The sequence below is a fragment of the Cherax quadricarinatus genome, chromosome 87 (assembly GCF_038502225.1).
Source record: "Cherax quadricarinatus isolate ZL_2023a chromosome 87, ASM3850222v1, whole genome shotgun sequence".
Taxonomy (NCBI): Eukaryota; Metazoa; Arthropoda; class Malacostraca; order Decapoda; family Parastacidae; genus Cherax; species Cherax quadricarinatus.
Window position 1 is genome coordinate 10,011,369 of NC_091378.1, and position 27,500 is coordinate 10,038,868.

At 43.2% G+C, this 27,500-nt stretch overlaps 1 protein-coding gene across 1 annotated transcript in view; it reads left to right on the forward strand.

The window, feature by feature from the left end:
- The first annotated feature begins 263 nt into the window (after positions 1-263).
- The window catches only part of LOC128703847 (uncharacterized), a 231,110-nt gene continuing 203,873 nt past the window's right edge, over positions 264-27,500 (forward strand). The window contains exon 1 of the mRNA XM_070103774.1: positions 264-491. Coding sequence (XP_069959875.1) covers positions 264-491 — 228 coding nt within the window. The remainder of the gene's footprint in view (positions 492-27,500) is intronic.

A 27,500-nucleotide genomic window follows, 5' to 3' on the forward strand; every position in this document is an offset into this window, starting at 1 on the left:
ACAACATTGCATTGCATGCAATGTTGCAAGAGTAGCAACCGAAGAAATAAAGGGAAGTTTTCTCAGAGTAGGGTAGCTTGACACCAGCCACAGCTTCTCCATCCCTCGTGCCTTGTATTGAATTGTTGGAATCGTCTGTCTGCGATTGTTTACATATTACGATATGTTAAAATCGCAGTACTATGCCTGGAATTATTTAGAGACGAAGCCTTAGATCACCTTGTAGTGCGTTCGGCTTTAATAATAACCCATGAAGGACCGAAATGTCCTTTGAAGTTTGGGATATTCGTGAAATGCCTATCACATTTGTTGTTCTCCATAGGTCAATGAAGAGAGAAACGTCGGTGTTTGGGAAGTACGACCTGCTGTATGGAGTGGCGCTGGCTGAGTGTTACCACATGCTCAACTCGGCTGAGGTTCGTAATGGTATGACTATCGAGAGACGCAACAGATTCGTCAGGGCTTATATCACCAACAACTTCGACCACCACGTGAGTAATTGTTTTTGTTTGTTGTCGAAATAACGGATTCAAATTGGGTAATTTTAGGTTTAGAAAGAATGTAAGTAAGTGCTGCTTGGGAACAGAGAAGTCGGTGAGTGAAGAGAGAGGTGATGTAGGTAGCAGCTTTTAGCCTGTAAATAAAGTTATGAATCCTTACCCTAACCTTGTTAAACCCTGTGCAAAGAGAGAGAGAGAGAGAGAGAGAGAGAGAGAGAGCAAAATTAAGCAAAACTAAACTCTTAGTACTAGGAGATTTCAACCACATGGAGACTGACGTAGTGTTCAAAATCCAATGAAGTACGTGAATCATGGAGAATAAAACTTATGGAAGCAGTAATGGAGAGTTTTCTGAGAGTGTCTGAAGAAGACAACCGGAGTTAGAGTACAGCAGCATGACTCAACCTGTATTTTACACAAAATTGTTATGACACATTATGATACATGTGGTGTTAGTGTTGGAATATCTGTTGGAAATGAAAATTATGAAATGGAGTAACAGAATATGGAACTACAAGAGGAGGTAATAAGATGGAGTGAGAGACTTTCTGAGATAAGTGCAACGGGAAAGGTCACTGGACCGCACAGCAAACATAAAGAAAGCAACGTCGTTTACACAAATCTTACTATTTTCGTCAGTTCGTGGGGATGCTTTGAGCTCGTCAAAAAGTTGTTTACACAGGTCTTGTGCAGTGCTCCTAAAAGATAGCCAACATGTTTCTCCTTTTTCATTTTGTCCTGTTTCCTGACAAACCTTACCTAACCTAGCCTAACCTAACCTAGCCTAACCTAACCTAGCCTAACCCTTTTCATACTTCACATCAAGGGTCCTCAACATTAGGTGGAAATAATGTTGGGCAGAGCCCTTCAAGAAATATTCATGAGCACAATCCTTAAGTCTGACCATTTAGTGAGGTGTGGAAGAAAGGTATAAAATACCGACAATATGAAAGTTAAGACACATGTGTCTTAACTTTCATATTGTCGGTATTTTATACCTTTCTTGCACAACTTGTCAGACACTGCAACATCATGGAATCTTGGTTCAGAGGACATCTACAAGACCTTCACGGCTGCTGCAACTAACCCATCTCTTTGGGAAGGACCTACTTCCACTGGGGAATCCCGCCTACCAGTGACTTTGCCCTCGTCTGCTGCCCGTCCCTTCCACTGACGCCTATATAAACCGCCAGTCTTCTTGTCTTTGCTCCAGATTCTCCTCCACCACGATGCTGTGAACACTAACTCCAAGGCCGAGGGACTGATTACCTCATCTTTTGTATATAGTTCTACTGTCTTCCTATTATGTCCTAGAATCTGTATTGATAAAGCCACTGGATGGCGAAACGTCTACTACAATAAAGATATCCAGATGTTGCACATGTGTCTTAACTTTCATTTAGTGAGGTGTTGGACCTCTTCAAACTCAGTAAATTGTTTGGCGTTGAAGTCGCCCTCTACTACCGACGCTCCAGCTCGCCTTATGTAATGATTAATGGTTTTGAAAACCGACAAGCTGAAGATTGAGATACTTTTGCAACATATGGGAATCTTTATTAAAGAAACGTTTCGCCACACAGTGGCTTCACCAGTCCAATACAAAGCAGAAAGGTGTAAGGAGAGGAGAAGTTTGAGGTAATCAGTCCCTCAGCCTTGAGTCGATGTGTTCAGTCTATCAACCTTGTAGAATGTACAACATAGGGCCGTAGACGTGGCTTATATACTGTAGTCAGGTGAGGCGAAGCAGTAAGTAGGTCTTCGTCCAAAGGTTGGACAAGTGTTGAAGAATTCTTTGTATTAAGATCCCATGATGATGCAGTGTCTGACAGTTGTGATGAATGGCTTTGAAAACCGACAAGTTGAAGATTGAGACACTTAAGCAACATATGGGAATCTTTATTGAAGAAACGTTTCGCCACCTTTCTGCTTTGTATTGGACTGATGAAGCCACTGTGTGGCGAAACGTTTCTTCAATAAACATTCCCATATGTTGCATAAGTGTCTCAATCTTCAACTTGCCTTATGTAGTAATCGTCTGCAGGGTGTTCGTGTGTATCAAGGACGAACCATTCCACTAAGGTAAACCAAGCTTCAAGCTTATTGGGATCACCGGAGAAAGTGCCCGAAGGACCCAATGCATTACCACAAAGACAGTCATCATGTAACTGAGCAATGATTTGACCTACATTTAAAACTAGACTAGTAACCAGAATCACTAGAAGCAGATTCACTACGGGTTAAGTTAGGGGTTGAAGAATCAATGCTGAGTCAGTGACTCTTAATCTTGATATTCATCGTGAGGATGGTCAAAGACACACGCAAGGAAACCTATTTCTCAGTGTATGCACAGAGAATGTGTATATTAGTGCATATACACACTGACATTATTGCACCTGAATTGCAGCCATAATGGCCCACATTATGTGGATAAGTCTTATACTTGAGAAACTGACTTTAAAAGCTTCGACTCAGAGTAAGAAATGCTAAGCTGCTCTGGTATTCTTGGCTCAAAATTTATATCACAAATCTTCTTTTTTTTGTGGAGAAATAGTCTTCCAAAGTTCTTAGGAAAATACGCCGTGATAACGTCAGTACTGTGATAATGGCTTTCATGTTTCTTACTTTGATGTATTCATTATACAGTGATGATTGGATGGAATATGAGAGTTAGAATTTGAGAGTTTTGTTTAGAATTAGATGGAGGGGATTAGAGTTAGAGAACGTTGGTTACAACTTTAGAGAGGGCTTTAGACTTTGAGGGTGTGAAGTAGAATTTGAAGTTGTGATTTAGAACTTGAAGGTCGTTAAAATTCGAATGTTGGGTAGAATTTGAGAATATATGAAGGACCTAGGAGTGATAGCATCAGAAAATTTCACTTTCTATGATCACAACAATGTCTTTACCATATTTGCCAGAAAAATGGCAAGATGGATAATGATAACCTTCAAAACTAGGAATACCAAACCAAAAATGATTCTCTTCAAATCGTTTTTACTGTACACTAACTGCCCCTTTCAAGGCAGGCGAAATTACAGACCTGGAGAATATACAGAGAACTTTTAATGAACGTAAAAGTGCAGTAAAGCACCTCAATTACTGGGAGCGGTTGAAGTCCCTTGACCTGTACTCCTTGAAATGCAAGCGAGAAAGATGGCTCATAATATACACATGGAAAATCTTAGAGCGACTAGTCCCAAATCTGCACATGAAAATCACTCCCTACGAAAGCAAAAGACCCGTCAGGCAGTGCAACATCCCCCAATGAAAAGCAGGGGTGGTATTAGTACACTAAAAGACAACACATTAACTGTCAGAGGCTCAAGACTGTTCAACTGCTTCCCATCATACATAAAGGGGATTACCAATAGATCCCTGGCTGTTTTAAAAAGGGAGCTGAACAGGTACCTAAAGCCAGTACCTGACCAGTCGGGCTGTGGTCCGTACGTTGGTTTGCGGGGGCCGGCAGTAACAGCCTGGTTCATTAGGTCCTGATCCACCGGGAGGCCTGGTCATGAGCCGGGCCGCGGGGGCATTGACCCCCGAAACACTCTCAAGGTTGTAAACTATTCGAGGGTGTTGCATAGAATTTGAGGGTGTAGGGCTGAACTTGAGAGTGTGGGGTGGAATGTGAGAGTGTGGGGTGGAATGTGAGAGTGTGGGGTGGAATGTGAGAGTGTGGGGTGGAATGTGAGAGTGTGGGGTGGAATGTGAGAGTGTGGGGTGGAATGTGAGAGTGTGGGGTGGAATGTGAGAGTGTGGGGTGGAATGTGAGAGTGTGGGGTGGAATGTGAGAGTGTGGGGTGGAATGTGAGTGTGGGGTGGAATGTGAGAGTGTAGGGTGGAATGTGAAAGTGTGGGGTGGAATGTGAGAGTGTGGGGTGGAATGTGAGTGTGGGGTGGAATGTGAGAGTGTAGGGTGGAATGTGAGTGTGGGGTAGAATGTGAGAGTGTAGGGTGCAATATGAGAGTGTGGGGTGCAATATGAGAGTGTGGAGTAGAATGTGAGAGTGTGGAGTAGAATGTGAGAGTGTGGAGTAGAATGTGAGAGTGTGGGATGCAAATATGAGAGTGTGGCGTTGAATGTGAGAGTGTGGAGTAGAATGTGAGAGTGTGGGGTGGAATATGAGAGTGTGGAGTAGAATGTGAGAGTGTGGGGTGGAATATGAGAGTGTGGAGTAGAATGTGAGAGTGTGGGGTGCAATATGAGAGTGTGGTGTCGAATTTGAGAGTGTGGAGTAGAATGTGAGAGTGTGGGGTGGAATATGAGAGTGTGGAGTAGAATGTGAGAGTGTGGGGTGGAATATGAGAGTGTGGAGTAGAATGTGAGAGTGTGGGATGCAATATGAGAGTGTGGAGTAGAATGTGAGAGTGTGGAGTAGAATGTGAGAGTGTGGGGTGGAATATGAGAGTGTGGAGTAGAATGTGAGAGTGTGGGGTGGAATATGAGAGTGTGGAGTAGAATGTGAGAGTGTGGGGTGCAATATGAGAGTGTGGAGTAGAATGTGAGAGTGTGGGGTGCAATATGAGAGTGTGGGGAAGAATGTGAGAGTGTGGGGTGGAATATGAGAGTGTGGAGTAGAATGTCAGTGTGGGGTGCAATATGAGAGTGTGGGGAAGAATGTGAGAGTGTGGTGTGCAATATGAGAGTGTGGAGTAGAATGTGAGAGTGTGGGGTGCAATATGAGAGTGTGGAGTAGAATGTGAGAGTGTGGTGTGCAATATGAGAGTGTGGAGTAGAATGTGAGAGTGTGGAGTAGAATGTGAGAGTGTGGTGTGCAATATGAGAGTGTGGAGTAGAATGTGAGAGTGTGGTGTGCAATATGAGAGTGTGGAGTAGAATGTGAGAGTGTGGGGTGCAATATGAGAGTGTGGAGTAGAATGTGAGAGTGTGGTGTGCAATATGAGAGTGTGGAGTAGAATGTGAGAGTGTGGGGTGCAATATGAGAGTGTGGAGTAGAATGTCAGAGTGTGGGGTGCAATATGAGAGTGTGGGGAAGAATGTGAGAGTGTGGGGTGGAATATGAGAGTGTGGAGTAGAATGTGAGAGTGTGGGGTGCAATATGAGAGTGTGGAGTAGAATGTCAGAGTGTGGGGTGCAATATGAGAGTGTGGAGTAGAATGTCAGAGTGTGGGGTGCAATATGAGAGTGTGGGGAAGAATGTGAGAGTGTGGGGTGGAATATGAGAGTGTGGAGTAGAATGTGAGAGTGTGGAGTAGAATGTCAGAGTGTGGGGTGCAATATGAGAGTGTGGAGTAGAATGTGAGAGAGTGGGGTGGAATATGAGAGTGTGGGGTGGAATATGAGAGTGTGGGGTGGAATATGAGAGTGTGGGGAAGAATGTGAGAGTGTGGGGTGGAATATGAGAGTGTGGGGAAGAATGTGAGAGTGTGGGGTGGAATATGAGAGTGTGGGGAAGAATGTGAGAGTGTGGGGTGGAATATGAGAGTGTGGGGAAGAATGTGAGAGTGTGGGGTGGAATATGAGAGTGTGGGGAAGAATGTGAGAGTGTGGGGTGGAATATGAGAGTGTGGGGAAAAATGTGAGAGTGTGGGGGAGAATTTGAAGATATATACAAGTATATACACCTGGTGTTTACTTCCTACATTTATAATTAAAGTGTTCTGACTGGTGGTTTAGAGGTTACACGAAGCCTCATTAACACTTTGTAGTCGATAGGCTTTAAAGCCAATTAATCAATTAGTTACTGTCAGTTACTGTCATACAACTAAGTATACATTAAATAAGCAGTCTTGGTTTATTTGGTAATATACTACCACATGCTAGCGTTTGTTAAAAATCTGCGTTATATTTGTGACCGATTTGAAAACATTTCTACCTTCCAAACCCGGTCTCTGGATCAAACTGTTTGTGTAGAATTTGGATTATCTTCAATATAAATAGTGTCAGATATCTCTCTCTCTCTCTCTTCTCTCCAGTCGTTTAAAGGATTTATTTGCTCTGTGCTGGCAGTAAGCAAGCTCTGTACATTGTCCAGCTCTGATATCTCTCCTTCCTTCTTAAACAGTGAATGGTAAAATCTATGGAAAATTTACAGTTTAGGATGTTGGGCTATTTTTTTTTTTCAGTACCTCTGGTACTACATCATACTGGTATGTGTCACCTAGCACAAATAAATCCATTCTCTCCAGTACTGAAAAGAACTGCGGGCTGTTGTTGGACTTGTGTTTCAAGAATTAGTTTGTTGAGTTCCGCCGCCCTGCGTCTTTGTACTTCTATTTTTTCATTGTTTTTTTCCCTTTTGCTTAAATCATTTCTCCTACCCTCAAGAAAATTATTATTCTTGTTTAGCACATAATACATAATTTTTATACCATGTATTTTTCGCGTACGAAGTTGGGACACTTAGTAACATTTTTTGAGTCGTAGAAATGATCTACACATCTCATTGTGAAAACACTTGCCATCTTTATCATAACGATACAGTGTTTGTAGTAACATACCGGAACACTTTCTGTTGTGTGGAGAGCTAGATTTAATTCCATATTTGCAGATCCCCTCGGTGTAGTACCTACAAGTTTCACCAATTTTTCTTCTTCGTGCTAGTTGCTAATTTCTTGATAGTCAGTGTCAAATGTTATGGCTCTCTCTCTCTCTCTCTCTCTCTCTCTCTCTCTCTCTCTCTCTCTCTCTCTCTCTCTCTCTCTCTCTCTCTCTCTCTCTCTCTCTCTCTCTCTCTCTCTCTCTCTCTCTCTCTCTCTCTCTCTCTCTCTCTCTCTCTCTCTCTCTCTCCATATACCTTTCTCTCTCTCTCATTTTTTTTTCTTTTTTTTTTTTTTATACACAGGGTTTGACAAGGTTAAGGATCCCTAGCTTTAGTGACAAGCTATTTACAGGTTAAGGATTCCTAACTATATTGGCAAGCTAAGAGCTGTTACCTACATCAGCTCATTTGAAAGCACTTTTATTGTTATGAGATATACAAGTAGGGAACAGGATGAAGTTGGAGCCATCTGTGGGCCAGCATTTTCATTTGATCAACTGACTTTATCTCGTTGACATCATTATGCTGTACGAATGTGTTCCATAGTCGAGTCATCCTGGGTATGTATGATCTCAGATGGAGTGATGTTCTTGAGAAGGGTACAACCAGAGTGAAGTTGCTGCTTTCTGCCCGTCTTGTGGCATAAAAGCTTGTTTCACGCTGTCCTCGAAGTGGATCCAAGTGTGGTACTTTGACAATATTGGCCTTGTACATAACAGTAAGGCCACCCACATCCCTCCTATGTTGAAGGCTCTGCTGAAATGACAGATCTATCCAGGATGGGTCCAGGCGAGAGATGGGACGTCTTGCTCTGTTCTCTACTCTGTCAAGCAGTCGAAGATGAGAGGGGGGGCAGGCAAACCAAGAAAGTGGAGCATACTCAAGGTGCGAGCGTACTTGTGCCTCGTACAGAATCTTGCAACCCCTACTGTCAAGTAGATGCGAGATACGGCGAAGTGCTGTAAGCTTCCTGGCTGCCTTGTTTGCAAGATTTACAACATGGTTAGTTTGGAGTCAAATTTCACCCCAAGGATATCAACTTCTTCTCCAGGTGCCAACACCCTCCCATTCATCCTTACTACTGCACCAGCAATACCATCATGGTGCCTAGGAACGATCATTTGCGTTTTCTTAGGTGCAAATGTTACTTGCCATCTATTTCCCCAAGCTGATATAGCTCTCAGCTGGTGATTGATGCAGCTTAGAGCAGCTGGCATTTCTTCTCTTGGATAAGTGAATGTCAGTGTGCAGTCATCTGCATATGCATGTGATTCTGGGATGAGATGAAGAAGGTCGTTGAAGTAGACATTCCATAACAATGGTCCCAGCACACTTCCTTGTGGAACACTTGCCCCAATAGGATGTCTTGCTGATTCCGTTCCATTGAGAACTACACTTAGAGATCTACCCTGAAGGTAATCACTGAGGAGACCTAGCGTAGAGCCTGCAATTCCCAGTGCTTGTAGTTTCGCTAAGAGGCCCTGGTGCCACACCCGGTCGAAAGCGCCAGCAATGTCCAGTGCTATCACACAGCTGACTTTGGATTCATCCAGTGACTGGTGCCACTTAGTGGAGAGGTTTAACAACAGATCAGCAGCAGAGTAACCTTTCCTGAAGCCATATTGACGATCACAAAGTAGTGAGTGATAGTCAAAAAACTCTGTCATTTGTCTTGAGATTATTGTCTCAAGGATCTTACTAGTGATAGACAGGAGTGACACTGGTCTGTAGTTGCTGATTTCTGCTCTGCTCTTCTTTTTGTAAACAGGGACTACATTTGCCTCTTTCCATAGAGAGGGCCATTTACACTGTACTAGGCAGTGCTGAAAGATGCGAGTTAGAGGTGCTGCTAGCTGGTCTGCACATCTTCTCAACAATCTTGGGCTCAACTTGTCTGGGCCCACAGCCTTTTCTTGCTCTCTCTCTCTCTCTCTCTCTCTCTCTCTCTCTCTCTCTCTCACCTCTGAATATATATTTTCAGATTCTGCTGTTTTATGTTTTTGAGCCATTGTTATCTCCTCATCTTCTGTTTCCGGATTACAACTCTCCATCACTTTCCATCTCATCTCACACACATTTCTACCTCTTAACTGGCCTTGTGACTTATACCTACTCTATTCTCCAACTTTTCACATATTTTCTGTAAACTTTCCGGGAAAGCTTATTTTGTTATCCTGGTTAGTGTTCTTCAGTACACATCAAGCGGCATTTTTCCCTGGTTCAGTCTTGATGGTAATCACTGTATTAATTTAAGCAATGAACTCTTGTGGAGCCTCAGAATCCTCTAAGTCCGTTTAGACTTAGCGTATCTGTATATCCTGATACCAGTACCGGATTTAGATGAAGAGAGGCCCTAGGGCTAGGCTATTCCATTGTTGGCGCCTCACAAATCCCTCAGCCTCACCACTAGAGGAAGATGGAAGAGTGTTTTAAACAAAATTCAGTGAAGTCTAGGATGATGACGGGTGTTTCAAATTCCGCAATTCACAATTCCTCTTCTAAAGGTCATAAGATGTTACTGTTAAATACCGTAGTGATCGACAAAAAAAAAAGCATAAATGTTAAAATTAACACTGAGAAAAACTTTTGCAATTTTTAGGAATTTTTAGGAAAATGAAATTGTAAGTTTACTATAATATTCTTCTAAATACATATATTTTTAAAATACGTATTAAAAAATAAAGAAACTATAATCATCAAATACACTCAGACTAAAAAAGCTTCTTTTCTCCCCTTCCTTATAGCAAAATCATTCAAAAGTTCGTAAAAATTTATTTGTCTAAGTTTGTCACTTTCAATGCAGAGAATAGTCAGTGCGGATAATCTCTCTTGAGACCATGTGGCCCTTAATTCATTTTTAATTCTTTCGAGGCTTGTAAAAGACCTCTCTCCCGAGCAGTTAGTGACCATTAAGCTAAGAAATAACCACAAGATTGCTTACACATTAAGGAAGGCCATTTAAGTTTTCCCTTGTATATAATTTGTTAAAAGTCTGTATGAGACAGTGACTGCTCTTCTGTAGGCCTTCGGTTTTGTCTCACGTACAAGTAAAAGTGCAAAAGTTCATCAGTAGGTTTCAGGTCAACATCTTCTGGGTTATGCTGCCATCAACACTTCAACACCTTGCTGAATTTCTTGCTTAGATTCTGTCAGATTACCAAGAAAGAAAAACATTTATTCAGCATCATTGTACATAGTGGCTCTTCTTAAATTGACTCCAAGTGCATCTAGTATAGGAACAAAAAAATTATCCTAAACTTATCTCATGAGAGTTCATCTAAGGCATCAGGATCAGGTTCACTTCCATCATTTCCCTGCCGTTTCTTTACTCTTTGTCTCCTTGCGACAGTTCTGTAGTAACATTTGGCAAGCTGGTTTTTCCTTATTGCTCAAACTCGTCAAAATTTTCTCTAATTTTACTTAAAAAAATCTGAAGTAACCTTGTGAAAATGACCAGCACACGGGTCCAAAATTGCAACATAAACGCAAATTTCAGTTCTCCTATTTTCAGCCGTCTCATTAACATCAGAGTACAAATAACAGGGCCTCCGTCAACTCATCTATCTCACTACTTTCATTGAAGGACACAATCAGTACTGAAATCAATGCTAGTGTCGAGTTATTGGCTTAAGACAGTATTATTCTGAACTAGAGTGAAAGGATACTATAGTGCGTTATGACAGCATGCAAATGAAAGGCCTATGACAGTGTTAAAAATATTATACACCTTGACCGGGGGCCTCTTAGACTTTGAGGCCCTAGGCTTCAGCCTGCCAAACCTATAGTTAAATCCGGCACTGCCTGATATGTATTTGCTTTTAATAATCAAGTAGAAATTTTGCAAAAATGCGTGTAGTCATAATTCTGTCACTGAAAAAGTATACTAATACTGATAACTTCAGAACTACTACTACTACTACTACTACTAGGCTGAGGGACTGACAACTTCAGAACTACTACTACTACTACTACTACTAGGCTGAGTGACTGACAACTTCAGAACTACTACTACTACTAGGCTGAGGGACTGACAACTTCAGAACTACTACTACTACTACTACTACTAGGCTGAGGGACTGACAACTTCAGAACTACTACTACTACTACTACTACTAGGCTGAGTGACTGACAACTTCAGAACTACTACTACTACTACTAGGCTGAGGGACTGACAACTTCAGAACTACTACTACTACTAGGCTGAGGGACTGACAACTTCAGAACTACTACTACTACTAGGCTGAGTGACTGACAACTTCAGAACTACTACTACTACTACTACTAGTCTAAGGGACTGATAACTTCAGAACTACTACTACTACTAGGCTGAGGGACTGACAACTTCAGAACTACTACTACTACTACTAGACTGAGGGACTGACAACTTCAGAACTACTACTACTAGGCTGAGGGACTGACAACTTCAGAACTACTACTACTACTACTAGGCTGAGGGACTGACAACTTCAGAACTACTACTACTACTACTACTACTAGGCTGAGGGACTGACAACTTTAGAACTACTACTACTACTACTACTATTACTAGGCTGAGGGACTGACAACTTCTGAACTACTACTACTAAGCTGAGGGACTGACAACTTCAGAACTACTACTACTACTACTAGGCTGAGGGACTGACAACTTCAGAACTACTACTACTAGGCTGAGGGACTGACAACTTCAAAACTACTACTACTACTACTAGGCTGAGGGACTGACAACTTCAGAACTACTACTACTACTACTAGGCTGAGGGACTGACAACTTCAGAACTACTACTACTACTACTACTAGGCTGAGGGACTGACAACTTTAGAACTACTACTACTACTACTATTACTAGGCTGAGGGACTGACAACTTCTGAACTACTACTACTAGGCTGAGGGACTGACAACTTCAGAACTACTACTACTACTACTACTAGGCTGAGGGACTGACAACTTCAGAACTACTACTACTAGGCTGAGGGACTGACAACTTCAGAACTACTACTACTACTACTACTAGGCTGAGGGACTGACAACTTCAGAACTACTACTACTACTACTACTACTAGGCTGAGTGACTGACAACTTCAGAACTACTACTACTACTACTACTACTAGGCTGAGTGACTGACAACTTCTGAACTACTACTACTACTACTACTTGGCTGAGGGACTGACAACTTCAGAACTACTACTACTACTACTACTTGGCTGAGGGACTGACTTCAGAACTACTACTACTACTACTACTAGGCTGAGTGACTGACAACTTCAAAACTACTACTACTACTGCTACTACTACTACTACTAGGCTGTGTGACTGACAACTTCAGAACTACTACTACTACTACTACTACTACTAGGCTGAGGGACTGACAACTTCAGAACTACTACTAATACTACTACTACTAGGCTGAGTGACTGACAACTTCAGAACTACTACTACTACTACTAGGCTGTGGGACTGACAACTTCAGAACTACTACTACTACTACTACTACTACTACTAGGCTGAGGGACTGACAACTTCAGAACTACTACTACTAGGCTGAGGGACTGACAACTTCAGAACTACTACTACTACTACTACTAGGCTGAGTGACAGACAACTTCAGAACTACTACTATTACTACTACTACTACTACTAGGCTGAGGGACTGACAACTTCAATTCTACTACTTCTATTACTAGGATGAGGGACTGACAACTTCAGAACTACTACTACTACTACTAGGCTGAGGGACTGACAACTTCACAACTACTACTACTACTACTAGGCTGAGGGACTGACAACTTCAGAACTACTACTACTACTAGGCTGAGGGACTGACAACTTTAGAACTACTACTACTATTACTAGGCTGAGGGACTGACAACTTCAGAACTACTACTACTACTACTAGGCTGAGGGCCTGACAACTTTAGAACTACTACTACTAGGCTGAGGGAATGACAACTTCAGAACTACTACTACTACTACTAGGCTGAGGGACTGACAACTTCAGAACTACTACTACTAGGCTGAGGGACTGACAACTTCAGAACTACTACTACTACTACTAGGCTGAGGGACTGACAACTTCAGAACTACTACTACTACTACTAGGCTGAGGGACTGACAACTTCAGAACTACTACTACTACTACTAGGCTGAGGGACTGACAACTTCAGAACTACTACTACTACTAGGCTGAGGGACTGACAACTTCAGAACTACTACTACTACTACTAGGCTGAGGGACTGACAACTTCAGAACTACTACTACTACTAGGCTGAGGGACTGACAACTTCAGAACTACTACTACTACTACTACTACTACTACTAGGCTGAGGGACTGACAACTTCAGAACTACTACTACTAGGCTGAGGGACTGACAACTTCAGAACTACTACTACTACTACTAGGCTGAGGGACTGACAACTTCAGAACTACTACTACTACTACTACTACTAGACTGAGGGACTGACAACTTCAGAACTACTACTACTACTACTACTAGGCTGAGGGACTGACAACTTTAGAACTACTACTACTACTACTATTACTAGGCTGAGGGACTGACAACTTCTGAACTACTACTACTAGGCTGAGGGACTGACAACTTCAGAACTACTACTACTACTACTACTAGGCTGAGGGACTGACAACTTCAGAACTACTACTAATAGGCTGAGGGACTGACAACTTCAGAACTACTACTACTACTACTACTAGGCTGAGGGACTGACAACTTCAGAACTACTACTACTACTACTACTACTACTAGGCTGAGTGACTGACAACTTCAGAACTACTACTACTACTACTACTACTACTACTAGGCTGAGTGACTGACAACTTCTGAACTACTACTACTACTACTACTTGGCTGAGGGACTGACAACTTCAGAACTACTACTACTACTACTACTTGGCTGAGGGACTGACTTCAGAACTACTACTACTACTACTACTAGGCTGAGTGACTGACAACTTCAAAACTACTACTACTACTGCTACTACTACTACTACTAGGCTGTGTGACTGACAACTTCAGAACTACTACTACTACTACTACTACTAGGCTGAGGGACTGACAACTTCAGAACTACTACTAATACTACTACTACTAGGCTGAGTGACTGACAACTTCAGAACTACTACTACTACTACTAGGCTGTGGGACTGACAACTTCAGAACTACTACTACTACAACTACTACTACTAGGCTGAGGGACTGACAACTTCAGAACTACTACTACTAGGCTGAGGGACTGACAACTTCAGAACTACTACTACTACTACTACTAGGCTGAGTGACAGACAACTTCAGAACTACTACTATTACTACTACTACTACTACTACTAGGCTGAGGGACTGACAACTTCAATTCTACTACTTCTATTACTAGGATGAGGGACTGACAACTTCAGAACTACTACTACTACTACTAGGCTGAGGGACTGACAACTTCAGAACTACTACTACTACTACTAGGCTGAGGGACTGACAACTTCAGAACTACTACTACTACTAGGCTGAGGGACTGACAACTTTAGAACTACTACTACTATTACTAGGCTGAGCGACTGACAACTTCAGAACTACTACTACTACTACTACTAGGCTGAGGGACTGACAACTTTAGAACTACTACTACTAGGCTGAGGGAATGACAACTTCAGAACTACTACTACTACTACTAGGCTGAGGGACTGACAACTTCAGAACTACTACTACTACTACTAGGCTGAGGGACTGACAACTTCAGAACTACTACTACTAATACTACTACTAGGCTGAGTGACTGACAACTTCAGAACTACTACTACTACTACTAGGCTGAGGGACTGACAACTTCAGAACTACTACTATTACTACTAGGCTGAGGGACTGACAACTTCAGAACTACTACTACTACTAGGCTGAGGGACTGACAACTTCAGAACTACTACTACTACTACTAGGCTGAGGGACTGACAACTTCAGAACTACTACTACTACTAGACTGAGGGACTGACAACTTCAGAACTACTACTACTACTACTACTACTACTAGGCTGAGGGACTGACAACTTCAGAACTACTACTACTACTAGGCTGAGGGACTGACAACTTCAGAACTACTACTACTAGGCTGAGTGACTGACAACTTTAGAACTACTACTACTACTACTAGGCTGAGTGACTGACAACTTCAGAACTACTACTACTACTACTACTAGGCTGAGTGACTGACAACTTTAGAACTACTACTACTACTACTAGACTGAGGGACTGACAACTTCAAAACTACTACTACTACTACTAGGCTGAGGGACTGACAACTTCAGAACTACTACTACTACTAGACTGAGGGACTGACAACTTCAGAACTACTACTACTACTACTACTAGGCTGTGGGACTGACAACTTCAGAACTACTACTACTACTACTACTAGGCTGAGGGACTGACAACTTCAGAACTACTACTACTACTACTAGGCTGAGGGACTGACAACTTCAGAACTACTACTACTACTACTACTAGGCTGAGGGACTGACAACTTCAGAACTACTACTACTACTACTACTACTACTACTACTACTAGGGTGAGTGACTGACCACTTCAGAACTACTACTACTACTACTAGGCTGAGGGACTGACAACTTCGGAACTACTACTACTAGGCTGAGGGACTGACAACTTCAGAACTACTACTACTACTAGGCTGAGGGACTGACAACTTTAGAACTACTACTACTATTACTAGGCTGAGGGACTGACAACTTCAGAACTACTACTACTACTACTAGGCTGAGGGACTGACAACTTTAGAACTACTACTACTAGGCTGAGGTACTGACAACTTCAGAACTACTACTACTACTACTAGGCTGAGGGACTGACAACTTCAGAACTACTACTACTACTACTACTACTACTACTACTAGGCTGAGTGACTGACAACTTCAGAACTACTACTACTACTACTACTAGGCTGAGGGACTGACAACTTCAGAACTACTACTATTACTACTAGGCTGAGGGACTGACAACTTCAGAACTACTACTACTACTAGGCTGAGGGACTGACAACTTCAGAACTACTACTACTACTACTAGGCTGAGGGACTGACAACTTCAGAACTACTACTTCTACTAGGCTGAGGGACTGACAACTTCAGAACTACTACTACTACTACTACTACTAGGCTGAGGGACTGACAACTTCAGAACTACTACTACTACTAGGCTGAGGGACTGACAACTTCAGAACTACTACTACTACTAGGCTGAGGGACTGACAACTTCAGAACTACTACTACTACTACTAGGCTGAGTGACTGACAACTTCAGAACTACTACTACTACTACTACTAGGCTGAGTGACTGACAACTTTAGAACTACTACTACTACTACTAGACTGAGGGACTGACAACTTCAAAACTACTACTACTACTACTAGGCTGAGGGACTGACAACTTCAGAACTACTACTACTACTAGACTGAGGGACTGACAACTTCAGAACTACTACTACTACTACTACTACTAGGCTGTGGGACTGACAACTTCAGAACTACTACTACTACTACTACTAGGCTTAGGGACTGACAACTTCAGAACTCCTACTACTACTACTAGGCTGAGGGACTGACAACTTCAGAACTACTACTACTACTACTACTACTAGGCTGAGGGACTGACAACTTCAGAACTACTACTACTACTACTACTACTACTACTACTACTAGGGTGAGTGACTGACCACTTCAGAACTACTACTACTACTACTAGGCTGAGGGACTGACAACTTCAGAACTACTACTACTAGGCTGAGGGACTGACAACTTCAGAACTACTACTACTACTAGGCTGAGGGACTGACAACTTTAGAACTACTACTACTATTACTAGGCTGAGGGACTGACAACTTCAGAACTACTACTACTACTACTAGGCTGAGGGACTGACAACTTCAGAACTACTACTACTAGGCTGAGGGACTGACAACTTCAGAACTACTACTACTACTACTAGGCTGAGGGACTGACAACTTCAGAACTACTACTACTACTACTACTAGGCTGAGGGACTGACAACTTCAGAACTACTACTACTACTACTAGGCTAAGTGACTGACAACTTCAGAACTACTACTACTACTACTACTAGACTGAGGGACTGACAACTTCAGAACTACTACTACTACTACTAGGCTGAGGGACTGACAACTTCAGAACTACTACTACTACTAGGCTGAGGGACTGACAACTTCTGAACTACTACTACTACTACTAGGCTGAGGGACTGACAACTTCAGAACTACTACTTCTACTAGGCTGAGGGACTGACAACTTCAGAACTACTACTACTACTACTACTACTAGGCTGAGGGACTGACAACTTCAGAACTACTACTACTACTAGGCTGAGGGACTGACAACTTCAGAACTACTACTACTAGGCTGAGTGACTGACAACTTTAGAACTACTACTACTACTACTAGGCTGAGTGAGTGACAACTTCAGAACTACTACTACTACTACTACTAGGCTGAGTGACTGACAACTTTAGAACTACTACTACTACTACTAGACTGAGGGACTGACAACTTCAGAACTACTACTACTACTACTAGGCTGAGGGACTGACAACTTTAGAACTACTACTACTATTACTAGGCTGAGGGACTGACAACTTCAGAACTACTACTACTACTACTACTAGGCTGAGGGACTGACAACTTTAGAACTACTACTACTAGGCTGAGGGAATGACAACTTCAGAACTACTACTACTACTACTAGGCTGAGGGACTGACAACTTCAGAACTACTACTACTACTACTAGGCTGAGGGACTGACAACTTCAGAACTACTACTACTACTACTACTACTAGGCTGAGTGACTGACAACTTCAGAACTACTACTACTACTACTAGGCTGAGGGACTGACAACTTCAGAACTACTACTATTACTACTAGGCTGAGGGACTGACAACTTCAGAACTACTACTACTACTAGGCTGAGGGACTGACAACTTCAGAACTACTACTACTACTACTAGGCTGAGGGACTGACAACTTCAGAACTACTACTACTACTAGGCTGAGGGACTGACAACTTCAGAACTACTACTACTACTACTACTACTACTACTAGGCTGAGGGACTGACAACTTCAGAACTACTACTACTACTAGGCTGAGGGACTGACAACTTCAGAACTACTACTACTAGGCTGAGTGACTGACAACTTTAGAACTACTACTACTACTACTAGGCTGAGTGACTGACAACTTCAGAACTACTACTACTACTACTACTAGGCTGAGTGACTGACAACTTTAGAACTACTACTACTACTACTAGACTGAGGGACTGACAACTTCAAAACTACTACTACTACTACTAGGCTGAGGGACTGACAACTTCAGAACTACTACTACTACTAGACTGAGGGACTGACAACTTCAGAACTACTACTACTACTACTACTAGGCTGAGGGACTGACAACTTCAGAACTACTACTACTACTAGGCTGAGGGACTGACAACTTCAGAACTACTACTACTACTAGGCTGAGGGACTGACAACTTCAGAACTACTACTACTACTACTACTAGGCTGAGGGACTGACAACATCAGAACTACTACTACTACTACTACTACTACTACTAGGGTGAGTGACTGACCACTTCAGAACTACTACTACTACTACTAGGCTGAGGGACTGACAACTTCAGAACTACTACTACTAGGCTGAGGGACTGACAACTTCAGAACTACTACTACTACTAGGCTGAGGGACTGACAACTTTAGAACTACTACTACTATTACTAGGCTGAGGGACTGACAACTTCAGAACTACTACTACTACTACTAGGCTGAGGGACTGACAACTTCAGAACTACTACTACTAGGCTGAGGGACTGACAACTTCAGAACTACTACTACTACTACTAGGCTAAGTGACTGACAACTTCAGAACTACTACTACTACTACTACTAGACTGAGGGACTGACAACTTCAGAACTACTACTACTACTACTACTACTACTAGGCTGAGGGACTGACAACTTCAGAACTACTACTACTACTACTACTAGGCTGAGGGACTGACAACTTCAGAACTACTACTACTACTAGGCTGAGGGACTGACAACTTCAGAACTACTACTACTACTAGGCTGAGGGACTGACAACTTCAGAACTACTACTACTACTACTAGGCTGAGGGACTGACAACTTCAGAACTACTACTTCTACTAGGCTGAGGTACTGACAACTTCAGAACTACTACTACTACTACTACTACTAGGCTGAGGGACTGACAACTTCAGAGCTACTACTACTACTAGGCTGAGGGACTGACAACTTCAGAACTACTACTACTAGGCTGAGTGACTGACAACTTTAGAACTACTACTACTACTACTAGGCTGAGTGACTGACAACTTCAGAACTATTACTACTACTACTACTAGGCTGAGTGACTGACAACTTTAGAACTACTACTACTACTACTAGACTGAGGGACTGACAACTTCAAAACTACTACTACTAGTACTAGGCTGAGGGACTGACAACTTCAGAACTACTACTACTACTAGACTGAGGGACTGACAACTTCAGAACTACTACTACTACTACTACTAGGCTGTGGGACTGACAACTTCAGAACTACTACTACTACTACTACTAGGCTGAGGGACTGACAACTTCAGAACTACTACTACTACTACTAGGCTGAGGGACTGACAACTTCAGAACTACTACTACTACTACTAGGCTGAGGGACTGACAACTTCAGAACTACTACTACTACTACTACTACTACTACTACTACTACTACTACTACTACTACTAGGGTGAGTGACTGACCACTTCAGAACTACTACTACTACTACTAGGCTGAGGGACTGACAACTTCAGAACTACTACTACTAGGCTGAGGGACTGACAACTTCAGAACTACTACTACTACTAGGCTGAGGGACTGACAACTTTAGAACTACTACTACTATTACTAGGCTGAGGGACTGACAACTTCAGAACTACTACTACTACTACTAGGCTGAGGGACTGACAACTTTAGAACTACTACTACTAGGCTGAGGGAATGACAACTTCAGAACTACTACTACTACTACTAGGCTGAGGGACTGACAACTTCAGAACTACTACTACTACTACTACTAGGCTGAGGGACTGACAACTTCAGAACTACTACTACTACTACTAGGCTGAGTGACTGACAACTTCAGAACTACTACTTCTACTACTACTAGGCTGAGGGACTGACAACTTCAGAACTACTACTATTACTACTAGGCTGAGGGACTGACAACTTCAGAACTACTACTACTACTAGGCTGAGGGACTGACAACTTCAGAACTACTACTACTACTACTAGGCTGAGGGACTGACAACTTCAGAACTACTACTTCTACTAGGCTGAGTGACTGACAACTTCAGAACTACTACTACTACTACTACTAGGCTGAGGGACTGACAACTTCAGAACTACTACTACTACTAGGCTGAGGGACTGACAACTTCAGAACTACTACTACTAGGCTGAGTGACTGACAACTTTAGAACTACTACTACTACTACTAGGCTGAGTGACTGACAACTTCAGAACTACTACTACTACTACTACTAGGCTGAGTGACTGACAACTTTAGAACTACTACTACTACTACTAGACTGAGGGACTGACAACTTCAGAACTACTACTACTACTACTAGGCTGAGGGACTGACAACTTCAGAACTACTACTACTACTAGACTGAGGGACTGACAACTTCAGAACTACTACTACTACTACTACTAGGCTGTGGGACTGACAACTTCAGAACTACTACTACTACTACTACTAGGCTGAGGGACTGACAACTTCAGAACTCCTACTACTACTACTAGGCTGAGGGACTGACAACTTCAGAACTACTACTACTACTACTACTAGGCTGAGGGACTGACAACTTCAGAACTACTACTACTACTACTACTACTACTAGGCTGAGTGACTGACCACTTCAGAACTACTACTACTACTACTAGGCTGTGGGACTGACAACTTCAGAACTACTACTACTACTAGGCTGAGTGACTGACCACTTCAGAACTACTACTACTAGGCTGAGGAACTGACAACTTCAGAATTACTGCTACTACTAGGCTGAGTGACTGACCACTTCAGAACTACTACTACTACTACTACTACTAGGCTGAGGAACTGACAACTTCAGAACTACTGCTACTACTAGGCTGAGTGACTGACCACTTCAGAACTACTACTACTACTACTACTACTAGGCTGTGGGACTGACAACTTCAGAACTACTACTACTACTACTGCTACTAGGCTGAGGGACTGACCACTTCAGAACTACTACTACTACTACTGCTAGGCTGAGTGACTGACCACTTCAGAACTACTACTACTACTACTACTACTAGGCTGTGGGACTGACAACTTCAGAACTACTGCTACTACTAGGCTGAGTGACTGACCACTTCAGAACTACTACTACTACTACTGCTAGGCTGAGTGACTGACCACTTCAGAACTACTACTACTACTACTACTACTAGGCTGTGGGACTGACAACTTCAGAACTACTACTACTACTACTGCTACTAGGCTGAGGGACTGACCACTTCAGAACTGCTGCTGCTGCTGCTGCTGCTGCAGCTGCTGCTGCTGCTGCTGCTGCTGCTGCTGCTGCTGCTGCTGCTGCTGCTGCTGTTGCTGCTGCTGCTGCTGCTGCTGCTGCTGCTGCTGCTGCTGCTGCTGCTGCTGCTGCAGCGCTAGCTGCTGCTCGCTGCGCTGCTAGCTGCTGCTGTTGCTTGCTGTTTGCTGCTGCGCTGCAGCAGCAGCAACAGCAACAGCGCTGCGCCGTTGCGCGCAGCAGCAGCGCAGCAGCAGCACCGCTTGCGAACAGCTGCAGCAGCAGCAGCACAGCAACGCGCTCGCAGCTGCCGCTGCCGCAGCAACGCAGCGCTGCAACTTGCAAGCTTGCTGTTTAACTGCAGCAGCGCTTACAACGCAGCAAGCAGCTGCAGCTGCAACAACGCGCTGCGCCTTGCTGTTTGCTGTTGCTGCTGCTGCCTGCGCGTTGCTGCGTTGCTGCTGCTGCTGCTGCTGCTGCTGCTGCTGCTGCTGCTGCTGCTGCTGCTGCTGCTGCTGTTGCTGCTGCTGCTGCTGCTGCTGCTGCTGCTGCTGCTGCTGCTGCTGCTGCTGCTGCTGCTGCTGCTGCTGCTGCTGCTGCTGCTCATAACACTCGTCTAGTTTACTTCAGTCTTCCTTCAAAGTTTCTCTACGATAACTTAAGACACCTCAAGGAAGGTTCCTTGATGCTTGTGAGGGGCTCTTGATCTAGGGGATTGGATCTGTGCTCCAATTCCCTGAATTAATCCTGAGTACCTTCCACATCCCCCCACAGGCGCTGTATAATCCTACGAGTTTAGCGCTTCCCCCTTGATTATAATAATAATAATAAAAATAATAAATAACTTAATAACTCTTCTTATTAACTCTGAAGAATGTTCTAATTCGTTTTGAAATGTGTTTGTACTCATCTGACTGCGGTTGCAGGGGTCGAGTCATAGCTCCTGGCCCCGCCTCTTCACTGGTCGCTATTAGGTCCCTCCCTGTTCCGTGAGCTCTTTCATACCTATGGATCCTGCCTCTACCACCTCCCTATCCAGACTATTCCAATTTCTGGCAACTCTGTGACCGAAGAAATACTTCCTAACATCCCTGTGACTCATCTAAGCCTTCAACTTCCAATTGTGACCCCTTGTTGCTGTGTCCCATCTCTGGAACATCCTGTCTCTGTCCACCTTGTCGATTCCTCTCAGTATTTTATATGTTGTTGTCTTGGTTCCCCTGTCCTCCAGTGTTGTCAGGTCGATTTCCCTTAACCTCTCCTCGTAGGACATGCCCCTTAACTCCGGGACTAGTCTCGCTGGAAACCGTTACACTTTCTCTAATTTCTTGACGTGCTTGGCCAGTTGTGTGTGTGTGTGAGTACTCACCTATTTGAACTTACCTATTTGTGGTTGCAGGGTTCGATTCATAGCTCCTGGCCCCGCCTCTTCACTGATTGCTACTAGGTCCTCTCTTTCCCTGCTCCATGAGCTTTATCAAACCTCGTCTTAAAACTATGTATGATTCCTGCCTCCACTACGTCACTTTCTAGTCTGTTCCACTGCCTGACAACTCTGTGACTGAAGAAATACATCCTAACATCCCTTTGACTCATAGGAGTCTTCAACTTCCAATTGTGACCCCATGTTTCTGTGTCCCATCTCTGGAACATCCTGAATCTGTCCACCTTGTCTATTCCGCGCAGTATTTTATATGTCGTTATCATGCCTTCCCTGACCCTCCTGTCCTCCAGTGTCTTCAGGCCAATTTCCCTCAACCTTTCTTCGTAGGACATTCCTTTTAGCCCTGGAACTATCCTTGTTGCAAACCTTTGCACTTTCTCTAATTTCTTGACGTGCTGGACCAGGTATGGATTCCGAACTAGTACTGCATACTCCAGTATGGGCCTGACGTACACGGTATACAGTGTCTTGAACGATTCCTTACTAAGGTATCGGAACGCTATTTTCAGATTTGCCAGGCGCCCATAATGATGCAACAGTTATCTGGTTGATGTGTGCTTCCGGAGACGTGATCGGTGTTATACTCACCCCAAGATCTTTCTCCTTGAGCGAGGTTTGCAGTCTTTGGCCACCTATCCTATACTCCGTCTGCGGTCTTCTTTGCCCTTCCCCGATTTTCATGACTTTGCATTTGGTGGCGTTAAATTCGAGAAGCCAGTTGCTGGATCATGTGTCCAGCCTATCCAGGTCTCTCTGAAGTCCTACCTGATCCTCTTCTGATTTAATTCTCCTCATTAACTTCACACCATCTGCGAACAGGGACACTTCTGAGTCTATCCTTTCCATCATGTCACTAACATATACCAGAAATAGCACTGGTCCTTGGACCGACCCCTGTGCGACCCCGCTCGTCACACGTGCCCACTGTGATACCTCATCACGTACCATGACTCGTTGCTGCCTCCCTGTCAGGTATTCTCTGATCCATTGCAGCGCCCTTCCTGTTATACGTGCCTGATCCTCTAGCTTCTGCACCAATCTCCTGTGAGAAACTGTGTCAATGGCCTTCTTGCAGTCCAAGAAGATGCAATCAACCCACCCCTCTCTCTCGTGTCTTACTTCTGTTACTTAATCCAAAAACTTCAGAAGGTTTGTGACAAAGGATTTGCCTTCCATAAATCCGTCCTGGTTGGGGTTTATACTCTTGTTCCGTTCCAGGTGCTCCACCACTCTCCTCCTGATGATCTTCTCCATGGCTTAACATACTATGCACGTCAGTGACACTGGTCTATAGTTTAGTACCTCTTTTCTGTCTCCTTTTTTAAATATGGATACTACAGTGGCCGGCTTCCATATCTAAGGTAGTTGCCCAGTTTCAAGGGATGTGTTGAAGATTGTGGTTAGTGGCATACGCAGCATTTCTACTCCCTCTTTAAGGACCCATGGGGAGATGTTGTCTAGTCCCATTGCCTTTGAGGTATCAAGGTCCCTTAGCAGCTTCTTCCCCTCCTCCTCAGTTGTGTGTGTGTCATCTAACACTTGTTGGTATATTCCTTGTTGGTGTCCCACTCTGTTCTGGCCACCCAGAGACCTTCCTGTCTCCACTGTAAATACTTCTTATGTGTGTACTCACCTAATTGTACTCACCTAATTGTGGTTGCAGGGGTCGAGACTCAGCTCCTGGCCCCGCCTCTTCACTGATCGCTACTGGATCCTCTCTCTCTCTGCTTCCTGAGCTTTGTCATACCTCTTCTTAAAACTATGTATGGTTCCTGCCTCCACTACTTCACTTGCTAGGCTATTCCACTTGCTGACAACTCTATGACTGAAGAAATACTTCCTAACGTCCCTGTGACTCGTCTGAGTCTTCAGCTTCCAGTTGTGACCCCTTGTCCCTGTGTCCCCTCTCTGGAACATCCTATCTCTGTCCACCTTGTCTATTCCCCGCAGTATCTTGTATGTCGTTATCATGTCTCCCCTGACCCTTCTGTCCTCCAGTGTCGTCAGTCCGATTTCCCTTAACCTTTCCTCGTACGACATTCCCTTGAGCTCTGGGACTAGCCTTGTTGCAAACCTTTGTACTTTCTCTAACTTCTTGACGTGCTTGACCAGGTGTGGGTTCCAGACTGGTGCTGCATACTCCAGTATGGGCCTAACATACACAGTGTACAGTGTCTTGAACGATTCCTTATTAAGGTATCGGAACGCTATTCTCAGGTTTGCCAGGCGCCCGTATGCTGCAGCGGTTATTTGGTTGATGTGTGCCTCCGGTGATGTGCTCGGTGTTATGGTCACCCCAAGGTCTTTCTCCCTGAGTGAGGTCTGTAGTCTTTGTCCACCTAGCCTATACTCTGTCTGCGGTCTTCTTTGCCCCTCCCCAATCTTCATGACTTTGCATTTGGCTGGATTGAATTCGAGAAGCCAGTTACTGGACCACATGTCCAGCCTCTCCAGGTCTCTTTGCAGTCCTGCCTCATCCTCGTCCGGTGTGTGTGTATGTGTGTGTGTGTGTGTGTGTGTGTGTGTGTGTGTGTGTGTGTGTGTGTGTGTGTGTGTGTGTGTGTGTGTGTGTGTGTATGTGTGTGTGTGTGTGTGTTTGTGTTAATTTGCTAATTTCTTTGGTACAACTTTTGGTTGCATCTTCTGGGAAGCTTCAAATGTAAAGTACCGTAGTAATTTGCTGAAGGGAAAGTTGGTGTTGTTATTGCCATGTGTAACAGGCCCTAATTTGCCAATTTCATTACTAAATCTGGGATATTAATTTTCGTGAAATAAATGGATAACTCATTTTTCTCACTGGTTTTAAATGTTCTTAGCTCGTATATCATAGTGAAAGTTTAGGAACAGTTTGGGCTGTGGAGGTGACATTTGAATGAGGAAGTTGTTATAATATTTTCAGTGTAATAACCTGTAAATCCCTCCTCCGATCGACTACGTTAGATTATTATTATAATCAAGGGGGAAGCGCTAAACCCGGAAGATTATACAGCGCCTGGGGGGGGGGGATGTGGAAGGCATTCAGGCTTAATTCGGGGAACTGGAGCACAGATCCAATTCCCTAAATCAAGAGCCCCTCACCAACATCAAGGAACCTTCCTTGAGGGGGACTACGTTAGAATCTTATGCAGCAATCTACGCTGTTGCTATGTGTGCAAGGTAGAGGAGGCTGTGCTTGTGGGAAACGATACTTTTAACGGATCACTGAAGTACAGGGGACTGGGATTATGGTATACGAAAACACGTTTCTTAGATTTTTCCGGCAGCCTAAACCTATCTAGATATTAGTATATGCATTATTATTATTATTATTATTATTATTATTATTATTATTATTATTATTATTATTATTATTATTATTATTATTATTATTATTATTGAGTGAATTCGAAAATTGCATACAGTACCGACAAGTTGCACATTTATCTTCTTCTTCTTCTTCTTCTTCTTCTTATTATTATTATTATTATTATTATTATTATTATTATTATTATTATTATTTTATATTCATGGGGAACTACACAAGGAGGGTCCATACGATGTCTAAGGAACACGTAGTAATCATGTTTGAAACGAGTGAGGAAAGAAAAGCTCATTATTCCTTGTGTCGTTTACTAACACGTTTACTCCTATCAGTTGGGTTAGAAACTTGAACAAACACTAGGATATATTTATAGGACAACGCTTCGGTCCAGGAATCTTAATGTATTACCCAGGTTTATACTCACACCAGTACACTCGTGGGTGTTTAACAGCACAGGACATTTAGCTTCGTCTACAAAGGAAAATAGCACTAGTGTTTCTCCACTCTTGCATTAAGAGGTCGCAACAAGGCATCCCGTTTTTCCAACCATCTATGATAAGAATTTTAAGAACATAAAAGGGGCCTACTGGCCCACACTAACCAGGTTCTTTTCAAACCCAAACCCACTAGCAAAAATATTAACCCAACCCATTTTCAATCCCACCCAAAGAATAAGCTTTGATAACCCTGTTAACCCTTGTGCAAGTCCCACTCAAACGCAACCCCTCTTACTCGTGTATATATCTAGTTTATATTTGAAGCCACCCAAGTTTTAAGCTTATAACCCCTACTAGGCAGACTGTTCCACTCAGCGACTAATCTATTTCCAGTCCAGTACTTTCCAATATCCTTTCTAAATCTAAACTTATCCAGTTTTGTTTCATTAATTAAAATGCCGAAGTCGCAGTAAAAAGAGGCTAATAAATCAAATGATTTAGGTGTAAATGGAGCAGCATTAATGTAAAGGATGGGAAATATAAGCAAGTTGAGACTAGTAAACATGGAGAGAAGAGCAGAGTAAGAGTAAATAAATAAGTGTGAGTAACGGGGAGTTAGTAAGGGGGGGAGAGTAGAGGTATACTACCTCCTTCATTGGCCT